We start from the raw sequence: 16615 nt of genomic DNA, 5'->3' as shown, positions 1-16615 counted from the left end.
GGAGGGAAGAGGACGTTTAAAAGAGAAGCTATAGTTTTTAGGAAGGTGTTTTGGCACAAAAAAAGGTCAGTGGTAAGGATGAAGGAGGGTGTTTGAAGGCAAGCCAAAGATAAGTATCTTTGGATATTTCCAGAGACTGGAGTACATGCACGCAGGTCAGCACAAGCAAAGAAACTGAGTAGGGGAAGAAAAACCGGCAAGAGAAAATGGGTGGCACGAACTGAATAATTCGCCGGAAGGAATGCTTGTAGAGGTTGGAAAAGCAGAGACTGGTATAAAGACATGCTCAAGCATTATAACCCACAACAATGGATGAGCCCAAGTGTTCATTTTAAATGGAAAGATTTGAAGTTTTAAGTCGAAGACTACAAGACTGCGCATCGGTCTGGTGGCTAAAAACTTCTTGGGCCAATCTGCAAGCCGAACTAAGAATGCATTCTGCCCACTGCTGACCATTGGCTTTGTGGAATGCAACTCACATTTGATGCTTTTTACTGGCTTTATTTGTCTTAGACTGTCCAGTCTGTCTTTGTCCCACACGTAAAGCATAGCCTGTTTCTGTATTTTTCCATGAGTTGTTACTTTCTATAAACAAGCTTTACTTTTTGTTCTTGTCACATATTTGCTGTGCTTTCAAAGACAGAGGTCAAATGACGGGTTCTGTTTTCCGAGGTAGCTTGGTGTTTATTTTAAAGTGAATGGATTTATCTGACAATTTGGGGGTGTGAAAGGAAAGGCTTTTTTCTAGCAGACAATAAAATGTAAATGTCTGTAACTGAAGTGTGAAAAGATGTCAGAATATATCAGAATTGGGAAAGCACAAATGAAGCTCAAGTGTCCTGCAAACATATTTTAATACGATCACAAATAATTACAAACCGTGATCCGATTTTCACACATTTTCGTTAGTGCACTGTACAGTTTTATCAGTAAAAATGTATCTCTGTGCACATATATTGGTCATTTCAATTGAAAATATGTTGTCTGTAATGGCAGTGCACTACCACACCATGCATACTTTACTCCACGGCACCCCACTCTGTGACACCCCACTCGCGACACTCCACACCACTACCTTTTAGTGATGCTGAACAGCAGTCATGCTGTTGTAAAACATGGCTAAAACACATTAGCAAAGCCAATAGCTCTTGCATAGGTACCACCTACCGAGTTTGCCAATGTTTGTTTATTTATAGCCACTGGCTGGACTTGGGATAGACAGAAACAGGCTAAATGGTAATTCAGGGTTTGGTGGTCCAATGAAAAATAATTATTTTGTACTTGGACTGCTAAAACTGAGGGAAGTTGCGCGTGCTGATTCTGTAGAATTCACACCAGCTCTAATATGACTGTTTTAAACAAGGATTATGGAAAAGAAAGAATGTTGTGTGTTCATTCCATTCATGTTTCATTTATGACTGGCTTGTAGACTCCGCTACAATGAACAATTCCTGCACACTCATGTACAATTTACGCTTTCAGTCAATTCACAACTAATGCCCAGTTTCTCTAAAACTTTTTGCCAAGAGGGAGATGCCGACCACACCCATGGACACTTACCGATGTTCGCTGGAAATGGTATCTGATGCACAGCTGGATCCAGATTAATAACATATGGTGGTGACCCCTTGTTGTGCAGGTGTGCAGTAAGCCTCTGGCAAGAAAAGGGAGAGAGGCTGGTCAAACAATGTTTGGTTGCCAAACAATCACATACCACAGTATACTTCTTACAAAATATTTTACAAACTTTCTGTATAGCCTTTCATACTGGATTCCACCTTAAGTCTTTCCATTGCTAAAGGGTAAGCTTGGAAAAGAACACCGTAATATTTCTGCATCTTTTAAACTCATCTAGATTATTGTAATCATCAAAAGCATTTATTAATCGTTAACACCTGGACAGACAACTACGGGTTACTGTTGACATACAGGAATGATCGTCTGAAGGGGTGTGCTTTCAACACTTCTAAATTAGAACACTCTCCCAATCAATGGCAGTTGGTTAGGTAGGGAATTTAACAATGAGCAGAATAGATTATGCAAAGTCCACCCACTAACGTTCTTCCCAATACTTCTTAAAGGAGTCAGTAACTTTTATTTGGCTGATCATAAAATTGATTCAGGCAGACAAAGTTCAAGGTGTTTTAAATTGTGGGGATGTTTTCTATATAGTGCATTATGATCTAAAGTAATGGTCTTATACTGGCCCAGATCTGTGACTGGGAGCCAATGCATATTTCACAAAGTGTGGGGGGCGTGGGCTCTTTTTGGCAGTATCTGCCCCAGCTGCTGAGTTTTGGAGCACTTCACTTCAATGATTGTAGTAGATTTCCTCCACTTCCAATGATTGTAATAGCTTTCCACCAACATTTAATGAGATCTTAATAACTTCAGGTGGCAATTCAAGGGGATTACATTGTTCATATGGCAGTTGATGTACATGCAAGAATTCAGAACAGCCCAGGGAAATCAAGGGGGATTAACCACCGTCAGTGAACCATGGTGATCGGTAGACCTCTGTTGAGCCCAGGCCAATAGTAGGACACTAAACAAGGAGGAAGAGAAAAATAGAGGACTTCGGAAACGTGCAATAGCTTAAGATTGTGCAGAGTTTTGGGCGACCCCAGTGATAACATACTACTCTCTTGCGGGGATGAGGTGACACCTGATTTAAAATCTCTTTATGCATTATTCTAAATTTTTTCGTATCCATGGTGTTTGAGACAATGCGTACTTACTCTCCACGTGTCGTTCAGGAGAGCGTGTGATGCTCATCTGAGGCTACACATATAGTGGACTCTCCCCTGGAGCTGCTGGTTGGGATTGTTCTCCCCCCATGTGTTCTCCAATGATTCTGGAGTGGTGTCCCCCTGCCCTTTCCACCCCCCATAAATCTACTAGGTACAGGAAGAATTACTCCCCACTTCGTAGTCCCACTGCACCCTTATCAATATCACACTTTTAACTCAGCTGCGGCTGTCACTAGGAGACTTAGTAGGCTATTGTTGATGACTGCCTTAAATCTGCATTCCTAAGGTGACAGGGAAAAAAGCACGTTGAAAAGCCTGCTATTTGCTCCCTAATACTTCTACCATCCTATGATTCAATAAGATATGCCAGGTTGCAATTTGAATGCAAACACCTTTTTTTGCCAAAGATTCAATCCCCAATAAAAATGAGTTAAAAATGGGGGATTCACATGGTCCTTTAACCTCAATTTCCTTTTCTCCTACCCGAAGGATCCATGGAAGTCACACGCTTCACTCACTCTGATGCAGTTCTTATCGACACACAAGTGAAATTTAGGAAGAAAAGAAACACTTGCCACACTTCTCTGGTTCCAAGTAAGGTCTCGTAACCAATGGAAAACTATATAGGGGCCATCTGCACAACTTTGAAAGTCCAACATATGCTCTCAAAGGAGTGAAGTAGTTGAACATACATAATAAACAGGAAGGTGGCATTCTTTCCAAATTACTGTAACAAGGACCAAACATCATTAAAATAATAGCCTCCATTGCAGATAACCACCCGAAAAAAATATCACTACATTACACCTACTGCTATCACAATGGCAGGGTAAACACTGTGCAGCGTCTCTACTACTAAATCACAACATTTACAATAACCACACCCCAATTTTGTACACATTTGCACTTTTCTGTAAAACAATCTACATAAAAATGACTTTCAAACACAAATATTCTCACAATGTAGTTTCATTCCTCAAACCCCTATTCTTTGCCTTGTTAAGTGTTACACCTACTACCACCTATAATGCAGTACAACAGAACTTGAACCACCAAATCTATAAGGAATGAGAGTTAAAGCTATGGTATTCCCTCTTTTTTGTTTCTTAATGTGGTGTGGTTACTCTGGGTTTTTTGTTTTTTATTGAGTAGGTACACAGACAAAAAAGGCATGGATATAATTCATATCACAGCATTACAATACTTGCACAATAGATATGTCTTTGAAAACCAAAATAAGCACAAAAAGGCTAGTGCTTAACAGTGCAATTGATCAACAACTACCAAAACAGTGCTAGGGCATAAAAGTGCATGTGCCTAGAATCCAAAAGACCCACATGCAAACATTCATAGAACTACGATTACTTAGCTAGCGCTACAATATTGGAACACACACCCCCTTTCCATTTTGCTCTAATTACATGAATATGGGGGAAAGGTGATGATTTACTCATAGCATATGATCCATTGTATCCTCATCACCCAGCTAAAAGAATTCACAAAAGTACTGCCAAATGGCTGTGTATTTCATGAGACTTCCTACTCTCTTCGCATATCCTTCTTCAAATTGTTTACTTCTTAACATTTTAGTCCACCAATTCTGAAGTGATGGAATCAGCCGTGTCCTCCAATTTTGTAACATTAACGAACGAGCTATTGTGATTGAGATAAAATACTGTTCATATTTACTTAGTTTCCAATCCTTTTTGGAAGTCCCAAATAACACCAAACTTCATTTTCAGACTTCTATTTAAAATCAAAAATAACTTTCCATAATTTTACTAATTTCGGACACTCAAAGAAGCCAATTCTCCTCTCCCTCCCAAATGGCAGTAAAAACATTGATCTGTTACTGAGGGAAACATTTTTGTGGGGCTTGAGGTGTGTAGTATGCCACAAAAGTGCTTGTGCTTTAAGCATCGGTACATAATTTAATTGAAAAGGCTGATCATAGGCTTTCACCACATATATGCCCAAATATCGAATAGGATGCTGTAAACTAGCCTGGTGTCGTACACTAGCAGGCAGATTCTCTACTATAGTATTAAATAAAAGGATTTCTTTCAAGCTCTCATTGATGATATACCCCCACTATATTAGCAAATGCTTTGATCAAGTCAAACACTGTTTATTGGCTTCATCTGCTTTTAAAGAACAGAATAATATCAGCAAATAGCTTTATTTCGGGCATACCTGCTATAGGTGGAAGAATTTCCTTCGTGCTCCAAAACTTATCGGCCAATGGTACAATAAAAAGAGCAAATAATAATAGGAAAGAGGGGGCATCCTTGCCAAGTCCCTTTCCTAATTGTAAGAAAACCCATTAACTTTAGAATTAATCACTATTCTCCCCAGTGCACCTTGATAAAGTTCCCTAATCATACTTCTAAACTGCAATTAGAATCCAAATTGACGCGGACTATACAGCAGATCATCCCAATTCACTAAATCAAACGCCTTTTCGGCATCCAGCATTATTATTGCTGCCAGCGTCTTGATGACACAAGAAAAAGTCAACTGCCTGAATTAGAAAGTTAGTATTCAAAGTCATTAGTCTACTGGCTACAAATCCACTCTGGTCCTTGTGTATTAATAACTTAGCCGCAGGGATAACCCTAGCTACCCAGACCTTAGTCAATAATGTTTCATTGGCATCTAACAGACTTAATGGCCGATGTGGGCTGGCTTGTTTTGCACATTAATCCTTTTTTTTTTATAAAGCGGACTGTTGTGGATTCTTTAAAAGTTAAGGGGATCTCTTCTCCTTCTAATATCCCATTTAATAACTCCACTAAAAAAGGTGCTAAATCCTTTGCAAAAGTCTAATAAAATTCTGACGGAAAACCATTATTCCCACAGGCCTTTGCATGTGACATTTTTTAAAGTGCTTCTTCTACCTCAGCGCCCGTTAAATTAGAAACTACTGTGTCCTGATGGGTTCTTGACAAACTAGGTTTGTGCATGAAACTATAATATTGCTCAAATGTCAAAGGCTGTAGCCGCATAATTATTCTCATACATCTTACTATAATGCTGCAACAATACCTTGGCCACAGCCTCTTCCTGAATTTGTTTCAGGATCCTCTATTTGCCTTATTACCTGTTTAATTTGAGTGGCCCAGGCAAAGAGTTTACCAATTTGCTGATTAATTTGCTAGGTTTGTTGCCCGATATGCCCTTGAGCTATTTATTTCCTGCAGCACGAAAAAATCCTTAAGATTTTGTTTAGCCCTTTCTAATTCTTACTTGGCCACATCCAGAACCCCTACATTAATACAGGCCTCTGTGGCTACACTCACTGACAATGCCTTCAAGTCTAATACCCATTCCTGACTAGAAAGCAGAGACCGGTCAAGCTGCCATTTGGGCCACTCCTTTATAACTACATCTAACTCAGAGATCGAGATTACAGAGTGATCTGAAAAAACATTAGCCCAGATATCAGAATCCCCCCTCTTTAGTGCTTGACACACCAAATGAAATCCAAACATGATGCAGTTTTAAAATGCTGGAAATATGGACTATACTGGCCTACCCCAGGGTGATCCTCCCGCCATGGATCAGTTAATTGAAAGTCAGATTCCATCATAATAAATATTTTTATATTTTTTGCACGATTAGATGTATCCATGGATGAATTCTGAAAATAATTAAAATCCCCCCCAAAAGATAAAGGACCCTATAGTGCCCACCTCAATATTATGCAGCCGTTTTAGCGAATCAATCTCATCACTAATAGGTCCATAATAATTTACCAAATTCACTGGAACACCCCGAGCCAAAGCATTTACTCAGAGCCATCTGTCTTTGGAGTCTCTGATCACATCTTTTATGTCCCAGTCGACTTTTACTCAAATATATTGCAAATCCCCTCATTGCCAATCCCGAAGATGCAAATAATGCTTGGGAATACTGCATCAGAATATACATTTTTGGGCTATAATTTTTCTAGTGGGTCCCTTGAAGAAAGATCACTTCCGGGCTAAATGATATCAGCCATCTTATCAAACCGCCCTCCCTCATATTTACGATGATTTATAATTCCATTGGCATTACAAGATATCACCTTTGAATTACCATTTTATAAGGCTTACTCCTCTCCCCTCTCAGCCCAGCTCTGGCAACAACAAACTACTATGGTTGAGCTAACAGCACGACACTTCACAATATATCTGCTCTTTTTTAGGTCTCGCGCCTAGCAATGCAGGGCGCAGCCCTGCTCGCGCAAGCGAGAGTCCTTTTGTAGAGGGTTCCGAAACGGACCCTGGAAGCGCACACACTCGTGTGTGTCCTTTTGAGGTCCCCCATTGGCCTTTGCGTGCGTCCTATTGTAAAAGTCTGCACGCAATTGGCCCGAGGCGCACACATAGCTCCTCCCTTTGCCTATTGGTGTCTATTACACGCACTAAGTGCGTAATAGACACCAATAGGCCGTGGGAGGAGCAATGATCGTGCCCAGACACAGACGTGACTCGTGCGCCACTTGTTTTTCTTTACTTTTGGTATAATCGCGGCACCCGCACTTTACTTATAACATTTAAAGTAAAGCGGGGGTGCCGCGATTATACCAAAGGTAAAGAAATAGATTTTTTTTTCTATTTCTTGACTTTTGGTATAATCGCGGCCCCCGCACTTTACTTTTAATGTTGGGAGTGTAATGTTACTGGTTTTTTTTTGTAAAGCCTGTCTAATTACGATGAAGCAAAGTTTCGAGCGTGCTTTGCTTGTGTTTGCATTTGACACACCTAGGACATGTTAAGGTAGTGTCAGAGAGGATGCGGATAGAATTAACCTAGTTACGTTCATCCTACATGGTGATTTCGTCCTTGTGAGCTGCCATCACAGTATTTTGTCTCTTGTAAAAGAGAAGGTCGATGCGCTCACTTGCCTTTCACACTGGACGACACAGATAATACATTTTAGGGTGCCACATATGGTTCATTGGGGATAAAAGGCAGCTCCAGCCTTTCCATGGTGTTTTTACTTGATGGATTGTCTATCCTTTTATCCGCGAGTAGTCCAGATATGACACTGTATGAGGGTCGAATTAGTGGGTGGTACTAGTAGTAGTAGTGGTGATGATGATGGCACCCAACTTCACCTTTGTGATATAGATGTTCAGCAGCAAGATATCTGAATATTCCACGTGTGTAATCTCTGGGTATTTTAATAAAGACACTCAAATACCTGAGGCATGCTATGATATTCTCTGGGGTGCTATGGAAGGGGAGCATATAGTTTGCTTAGTCAATTTATGTTCTGTTTTGCCAGCATTTTTAGCTATCTTAGTAGCTTCGAAGAATATTGAAACAAACGGTATGGAAGATGAAGTACCTGTTGCTGGCTACTGATGGGTATTTGTTGTAGCTGTTGAGCATCAATTCATCTGTAAGGTAATGAGGGTTTTATTCTGATACGTTCCTTTAGCTCTCATATAGACTGCCTGGCTTTCCATCTTTACCAAAGGCACTTACCCAGGTATCACATTAAAAACATATGGTACTTCAAAAATCCATCAGTTCAATACAGAATATTTATTAATCGCATGCCAGTTCTTAGGAAAGTAAAATTCAGAAGTTTGGGTGTGGGAAAATGAAAGAACGTTTTACAGCAAACCTCTAAAAGTAATCGCTCACAAATGATTTAGCTTTACTGGTGAAAGGTCGGTCACTAAGTGAACTTCAGTAAGTGCAAAACGCCGTGATGTCTGAACAAAAACTTGTCAACACATTTGACGATAATAAAGTCATTTTTACATTCTTGTTTTTCTTAGCTGTTGTGTTTCTGTGCGTTTGGGGTCCTGGTGGGGTGGCTGTTTGGACAGGTAACGGATTTGTAGGTGTTGCCGTCCATCAATTGTTCATTTTCTTGTGGGTGTAGGTTTTCTCCTGGGCCTCAGTCTGCAGGCGCCTCTATTCAGTCTGTAACGAGTTAAGGTTTGTAACCCTTGCACTCATTGGGCTGTGTTCATCCAGATACTGTACTTCAGTCGTCCACGAGAAAGGAATGTTAGAAAATTACATTGGAAAAAAACATAAGGTGTTCACTAGATGATGTATCGATGGTCATGCATGCGTGTCTGTGCGTATGAAGCATTTTGCGGGCCATATAATTCGAAAGCGGAAAACAGAAAGGCTACTGAAGTCTAGTGTCACCTGGGTGACACTGGTCATTGTCAAGCCTACTGTTTCTTCATTTTAAACCGTAAACCGTCACATTATATCAGACCGTGGCATTGCCTGTGTGGCGTGGGCCTCATGGCCTCTGTATGAAGTGTGCAGTACAGCAATGACCATCAGTGAGCCCCGGTGCCACTTCTCCTGCTGCACCAGCGGAAACCACGGCTCTGGCACCACCACTTGCAATGCAATCTGAGATGACCACCCTTCACCTCGTATTTGCTGGTTTTAATACAAGCAGCGTCATTTGTGTCCCATTGGTGTGTACCTGTGTTCATGTGCACAGCCTGCGTCGCCCCTATAGCAGAGTATTTTTGTATTTTCGTTCCCCCAGACCCCCTTGGATCAGGCGGCAGAGTTTAGGTCTGAGCAGACATCAGTTTCCCCCATACTCCTTGCCGTGTGACGTGTCGAAAAAAGCCTCTCCCAAGCCTACATCAGAGGCACAGCTTTTCACACACATCTTTCTGCCTTTCAAAGCCCACTGACTCAGATTGCAGTTTGCATTTTTGTTTTTCAGTGCCATTGTTAAAACGGACACTTCCGATGCAGGGTTGCGCGGGCCACATTCCTATGGCTAAACACAGGACCAAACAAGTTCTGCAAAACGTGTTCTTGGCAAAGCAAATCATTTTTAGCAAAAAAACTATTTGTTTAGGTGGCTTTAGTATTGGCAGCAGCAAATCACATCAACAACAACATATTGAAGGACAGGCAGTGGCGTAGTAAACAAGCCTTTGCAATGCAATAGGTCTCGTTTTGACCTATTGGTATTGTAAATGACAATGCCTTTTAGTATTGCAGGTGTTTTTTAAACGCATAAATAAATGGCATTGTCATTTACAATGCCAACTGGTCAAAATCTAGCAAATGCGAGACCTATTGCATTACAAATGCTTGTTTAATGCTAGTACCCCACCAACCCACCTTTACTCAACACACCTAATGCAACCCCCCTTATCCGGCATCCCCTCCACAACTCCATCAGAGGAAGAGGAAGGCCCATGTCCCTCTCCTCCAGCCCACCCTTGTGAATGTGGTGCCCTAACATGGCACCTATACGCTCTCTCATGGCTCCAACCCCTCTGGTTTTTCGAGGAGAATTGGCTGACACAGAAGACATCTTAAATAAATGTACATAGAAAGAGAGATTGAAAAAGAAAAAAAAAATCTATGAAAAAGAAAAAAAAAATCTATGGGGAAAAAAAACAAATTAATCGCTGAAAATGATGGATTGAAGGTTGACTAGAAACTACTAGAGCAGTGCCTTGTAATGCCTCCTGCATCAATGATGAAGTTGGATGATTTTTAGACTGTGATGCTTCACCGTTAGTAGATGGTTCCTGACTAGCCTTACAAGGAATCAAGCTGTCTGTGGTTTGAGACAATAATATAACAGAATCCAGAACATCTAGGGTTTTATCACCAAGGATTGATTCACCATCTGATGTTGATAAGAAACCTTCTGTAATGGATGAAATGTCAACGAAGAACTTGCATTGCCCAAACCTGTGCATGCACTCATTTTTCTCCAATTCCACTTTTAGATTTTTTTTTTAACTAGAGGATAGTCCTTAAACTCTGTCAGCCTCTTTTGTATTTTCACCACTGGCCCTAGTTGTGATGAGTTGACATTCCGCCCCCAATCCCCTACTATCCTGTTGCAGACAGTTGAGAACAGAATTCACATTATCAAAAATTGAAACAGGAGCAGCATCACAAATGAGAGGTATCACAGGGGCGGCAGATACAGTTGTTATCGCTAGACACACTGGAGATACCAACTTCATAGCGCTACCTAACGAATTACCTCTATTTAAGGATTTTTTACCTTCATGCTGCAAGAATGCGAGTTTGCGCTGCCTTCCTTTCTTGCCTTTTGATTCAGAGGTGTAGTATTCGAAACAGGAGCAGCTGCTCCCCTCAAGTTCATCTGCTGCATACCCTTCGCGCTGAGATTAAAAGGAATACCCCCCCCCCTTTTTTTAATGGCAACAGCTGGACTCTTGTGGCAGTTAGTGCAGCTAAAAAAGTAAAAGTGGCATCAAATCAAGGAGCAGCGAGGGAGAGCAGAGCCTGTATAGGGACCCTCTATTGGGAAGGCTTAGCCTGCCGCACTGACTCCTCAATGCAGAAAACCTCCATTACCTTAGCAAGGCACCTGCTTGCCCCCATCTCATCCCCTCTGGCATTCTGAACGCCTTTAATAGGAAAACTCCATCCCAGACACCACGGCTCCGCTGCTGCCCTCGCCACATCACAATGCGAGGGAAGAGATTAGGACCTCCTGGATTCCTCTTTTCCCCCCACTCATGCCACTACTGCTGCAGCCGCGAGAAGGGCTCCAGCTATGGCAATCCTAGACCATGTGTCACATACCCATGCTGCTCTGGCACTTCTAACCTAGAAGCCGAATCTGACGCACACCCTGCTGGCCTCCACTGGAATGAGTTCCTAATCCCAAGAGGTGCCTCACCAGGTCCTGGAACCTTGCCTGGCATCAGCAGATCTCCACCTATGAAATCCTGAAGTTAGAACTCGGCGCACCAGACTTTGAAACTGTAACTTTTTCAGCTGGACTAACCTGGTCCCTGTGTCCGGCCAGCACTCCATCTCAGTCGGTCTGAACTTATGACTTTGTACCAGTCTAGCATAACCTAATTTCCACAGTTGTCGCTTTCTGTTTCTTGGTGCTATTTTGCTTAAACCTTTTTAAATTGCATATCTCCGGTTCTGATTGGATTTTTGTTGTTTTTGTCTCTTTGTATTTATTAAAATGTATGCTGTTTTTAGGTCTCGAGTAGGCAGTGCTTGAGCTGCCTCTAAGAGACATGCTGTATTCGGGATCCGCCCATGTTTTTAATAGGCTCCTTTGACTGTCTTTTCCAAATGCCTTATTTTCTTTGGTTAATCTGTTTACTAGTCCCTCCTTTGTACCGCCTTCTCTCCTGTTGTACACTCCCATAGGACTGCCCCGCTACAGGTGTTGTTACTCAGGATCTGTTATTTACCGTTTGTGAGCACTATTTTGCCAATTACTTAATCCGAGCATAGCCGCGGGTCACGTCGCGCTTCACCTTGAACAATGGCAGCTGTGCTTTTTTTTGTTTTCCCTTGCGCGGCTCGCCAAACTTCTTGAAGCAGACTGGCATATCCTGTTTGTGCCTGAACAATGGCGGCCGAGCGCCTTTCTCAAGAAGCTGGCTGCACGTTGCGAGAATGACCTCCTCCGCCCCCAAATCTCTCAAAGGTCAACGACCTTACAGAACACTACAACTCGACTATGTCTGACATAATTGATGATCTTGCCCCACTAAAGCTAAAAAGATCCAGAGTCAAAGACAAAAACCCTTGGTTCAACGGATCCTTCAACAATGAAAGGAGAACATTCTGGCTAACAGAAAGAACCAGGAGACAGCACCCATCAGCCTCCCAACTAAAACTTCTTCGACAGACCAGAAATGCTTACAACAGGAACATCCTTAGATCTAAACAAGCATTTGCAATGCACCGGTCTCGCATTTGTCAGAGTTAGAGCTATTGGCATTGTAAATGACAATGCCTTTTACCAATGTGTTTTGCTTTGGAGTGGAGTGGATGCATGTGGTTTAGAGTGGATTTTTGTGGGTTGGACAGGAATTGTTAGCTGTGCAATTGTGTGGTGTGTTGAGTATTTGTGTAGTGGAATTATGTGGTATGGTGAACAGATAGGAGTGAGAGCTGTACATAATAGACAAAAATGAAGATATAGAGGTAGTTTGCGCAGGAAGTGGTGAATGAACTCCAGGCAGAGGAGCAGAAAGAGTGTGTGAGAAAGAAGGGGAGAGCAGGCCACAGATGCATAAAGGAGCCCCTGTGTACGCAGAAGACACCCGTAGAAGAGGAGGAGAGCGTGAGTTTGAGGGAGGGAAATTTTTAAAAGGGTACGGAAAAGAAACTGTGCTTGAAGACCTGAAGTAAACCAATATGATAGAGGCTGGCAGAGAGCATGAAAGAGCAAAAGAGAGACTGAAAAATTCCTTCGTTTAGAGGACTGGTACATGTAGGGCAGAAACAGCGCAAGCTTTCTTTCTATAGAGGACCGGTACAGGTAGGTCAAAAACTGTGAAAGCTTCCTTTCTTTAGGAGGACAGGTACAGGTAAGGCACAAAAAGTGCAAGCTTCTTTTTTTTTTTTAGAGAACCGATGCAGGTAGGGCAGAAACAGTGCAAGCCTCGTTTTTATAGAAGACTGTTAAAGGTAGGACAGCACAGTACACTTTTCTTCACCACAGAAAATGAACATGGAGCTCTGAATATCCTTGCACAGGAGGAGATTGCACCATCTGTAGTGTTGCTTCCTCCTCTCAGTAAATGAATCCTCCCCTTTGCACTAATGTGTGTGTTTGTTCACGGTGTAGACGACTGTGCACAAGATGTCCCTGCCATTGCAGTATTGCTCCATTTGTACACTAGCGGGTACCACCTGCTTTCTAGGGAAAAGGTCGTTGCCACCGTTTGCCATCTTCGTATGTCAGTAGAGGGTGCCAGACATCAATGCATGGGTTAGAACATGGCTTTGCAGCCCCCAGGGAGGATTAATACATTTCTGTAAGTGATTTTAAGAATATATACGTTTAATAACAAGCATTGCCAAAGCCAATAGGTCTGGAATAAGCCCCACAGCCTTCTGGCAATTCCTGTTTTGTTTGTTTGTGGTTTTTGCAAACCTTTATTGTTTTTCTGCACACCGGACACTCATCAATGTAAAAAAAGAAAGATTATTCGCTAAAGACAATATCTTATTTAGGTGTCAAAATAACACACATTACAATAGTACTCTTTGGCACTGAAGGGAACTATTTCGTGTGTGGATGTGTTCTTAGTGAAATGGTGTAAATGTAGTATCTCAATTTAAAGTGCTGTTGGCTCTTAAGTCTACGGATGGCTGAAGTGAGCTGATACATTGCCCCGTAGTGCATGCTTGAGTAGGTGGAAGAAAAATGTGAATGACGCCAGCTACAGAATAAGGGTTGAAGTCTGGCTGAAACCCCTATAGGCAACTACGTTCCACTCATAATTTTAGTTAAATAAAAAGGTCTTGTCTAACACAGACGTAAAAAAGGCATTGGCTGCAAACATTTTGCCTTAAAGAAATAAAGACAGGAAACAAATAAAGAAGACCGGAACGAAAGAAGGCCAGAAAGAAAAAGAGTAGAAAGGAAGGAAGGAAAAAGAGAAGGAATGAGAAAGAAAGACAAAAGAAAGACAAAAGAAAGAATGAATGAATAGGATGGAGAAAAGTAAGAATGAGAAAAGAGAAAAAAAATGAGATGAAAAAAGAGGGAAAGAGAAAAGCGTAGGAAAGTGTGAAGGAAATGAGGAAAGGGAGAAAGAATAAAAGAAGGCAATAGAAGAAGGAAAGAGAAAGAACAGGAGAAGGAAAAAATAGAGACACGGGGAAGAAAAAAGAAAGAGTGAAGGAAAGATGTATTAAAACATGAATGAAAGAAGGCAAAAAGGAAAGAAAGAAATTCGGGAAGAAAGAAAAAAGGGGGGAAAAAAAAGTAAAAAGAGGACAGGTCACTTGCAATGAGGTGTTGCTGTGTTTTAATTTCTCCTACAGCGATCAGAGCAAGTTTTAAATGGGATTATTAACTTCAAAAGAAAACATTAACAGCTAAGGAGTTAAGTCTTTTTAGTCTTGGTTTTATTTTATTATTTTCACAATTATACTGCTAAAAATTAATAGAATAGCTAAACAAAGCACAAGGAGATTCACATTCCTAACACGGGACAACTTGTAATGTTTTGAGGCTTGAGTTGGACAAATTTGTTTTTTTCCCCATGGTGCATGAATGTCGATGACCCAAACAGTTTACACACTGACAACAGCTATGCATTATTTTTAAACCAACTGTGTTTTAATCCGTGCATAAATCAGTGGTCTCTTGGGGGAACGCTAGACATTACATCATGAGTAGTTAATGTTACCTACACTTGACTCATCCCTATTACGAGTCAGACCAACACATAATTTGCTGCAGCAGTTCGGAAAACCAGGAGCGAGCGAGGGACACTAAAAGAGTTTTAGTCCCACCTATGTACAGCAAACATCTTGGCGAGTCGTGTCACTGTTCTTATCATACATAGAGTGGGCACATGACTTCATGGCACTTGGAAAAAATTCTTTCAATCCTGTATTCCAATAAAAAAATGACAACGCATTCTGGGAGTTGTAGTCCAAGTTCTTTGCAACGGACCTGATTGGACAATCACGATTTACATTTTGTTTTAACAATAGCCCACGAAAAAAGGTGAACTGTGAGCAGAGAGTAATATAACCACCCCAGAAGAACCCTAAAACACAACGATTTCCTTACAGAGTATGCTGTCGTTAACTGAAGATTAAAGTAGTCTGTACTTTGAGGCTGCTATACAGTCCCATGATTGCTACAATCAAGTCCACCCACACTGAAGAGTCTACTCACCAGCATGGATCCCAGTCCCGGGTGAAGACATCGGTTTATTTGCCCCTGGTTTCCTCATATTACTATCGATGAGCGAGGAGTCAGCATCTCCGCACTCCCACAGTTAGAATCCGTCACTGATAAAGGCGGGCGTGTGCAGCCAGTGGACACAGTAGACAGTACCAGGAATACATGCAGTTAACCACAGCCAAGCAATCCTCAGCCATGTTGCAAGATCAGGAACCTCAGAGCAGATAAAGCATTACGCTGCACCCCACTAGCCTAATGCTGATGGAGGCATGCGCGCTTTAGCTACATCTGAAGCTATAGCGCGAGTGCCGGGATTGCTTCAAAAGTAAGGAAAAAGAAAATGTGCATTTTTTTCTATTTCTTTACTTTTGAAGTAAATCCCTGCACTCGCGCTTCAGCTTCAGATGTTTCAAGCAAAAGCGCGGGTACAGCAATTGAATCGAAAGTAAACAAATAGGGAAAAAATGGCACAGACATTTTTTTCCTTTTATTTATTTACTTTTGTTGTAATGGCGGCACACGCGCGGGTGCCCTATTGTAACAAAAGTAAGTAAACCGAGAAGGGAAAAAAAAAAAAAAGCATGTAATTAGTTGTCTCATTTTTAATGTGTTATACTCAGATGGAGAAGCTGTGGTTTAGCGGTTAGAGCTGCGCACTTGAGAGCTGGGGGCCTGTTCGAGCTTCGGCATCCGCTCAACGTTTGATAATTATTTGCAAATTACGAGCTTGCAATTACACAGCCGGTGCCGTGGACAGCACTGTTTGCAGGTCCCCCCAGCACCCACTGTGTTTGGTTTGATTACCTACATAAATTACACAGTATTGTGAGCAACACTCTACTGGTGCACAGTTGCTTGATTCCCTCTCAGATCTGTCAGCTAGTTTTGTTGACGTCTTCCATGCAATCGTAATTAAAATGATTTGCCATTATCATTTCTGACATTGAAAGATTATAAGGTACGCTATTTCAGCGAGTTATTTCCCCTTTCTCAAACGGCGGACATAGCAAGGAGGAGTGTTTGGCAACTCCATACAATACAGAACTCTTCGTAAGTGTTTCTTCACACTAATTCCTGGGCTATTCGTGCATTTCTTGAGAAAAGGAGCAGAGCAGGCATGCTGAAGTGGATGCCTGCTTGAGCCCCGGGGTGACCGCAGAGTGCCTTCTGATAGAGAAGCACTCTAGTAGGTCCCTGCTTGTGCCCAA

At 41.7% G+C, this 16615-nt stretch overlaps 1 protein-coding gene across 1 annotated transcript in view; it reads right to left on the bottom strand.

Annotated features, from left to right (window-relative positions):
* The window catches only part of GPN1 (GPN-loop GTPase 1), a 107695-nt gene that overhangs the window by 79092 nt on the left and 11988 nt on the right, over window positions 1-16615 (bottom strand). Inside the window, exon 2 of the mRNA XM_085613327.1 lies at window positions 1561-1654. Within this exon, the coding sequence (XP_085469453.1) occupies window positions 1561-1654 (94 nt within the window). The remainder of the gene's footprint in view (window positions 1-1560; window positions 1655-16615) is intronic.

This window comes from Triturus cristatus, chromosome 6 (genome assembly GCF_964204655.1).
Source record: "Triturus cristatus chromosome 6, aTriCri1.1, whole genome shotgun sequence".
NCBI lineage: Eukaryota > Metazoa > Chordata > Amphibia > Caudata > Salamandridae > Triturus > Triturus cristatus.
The sequence above is the reverse complement of the archived record's forward strand: the minus strand, read 5'-3'. Positions and strand labels throughout refer to the sequence as shown.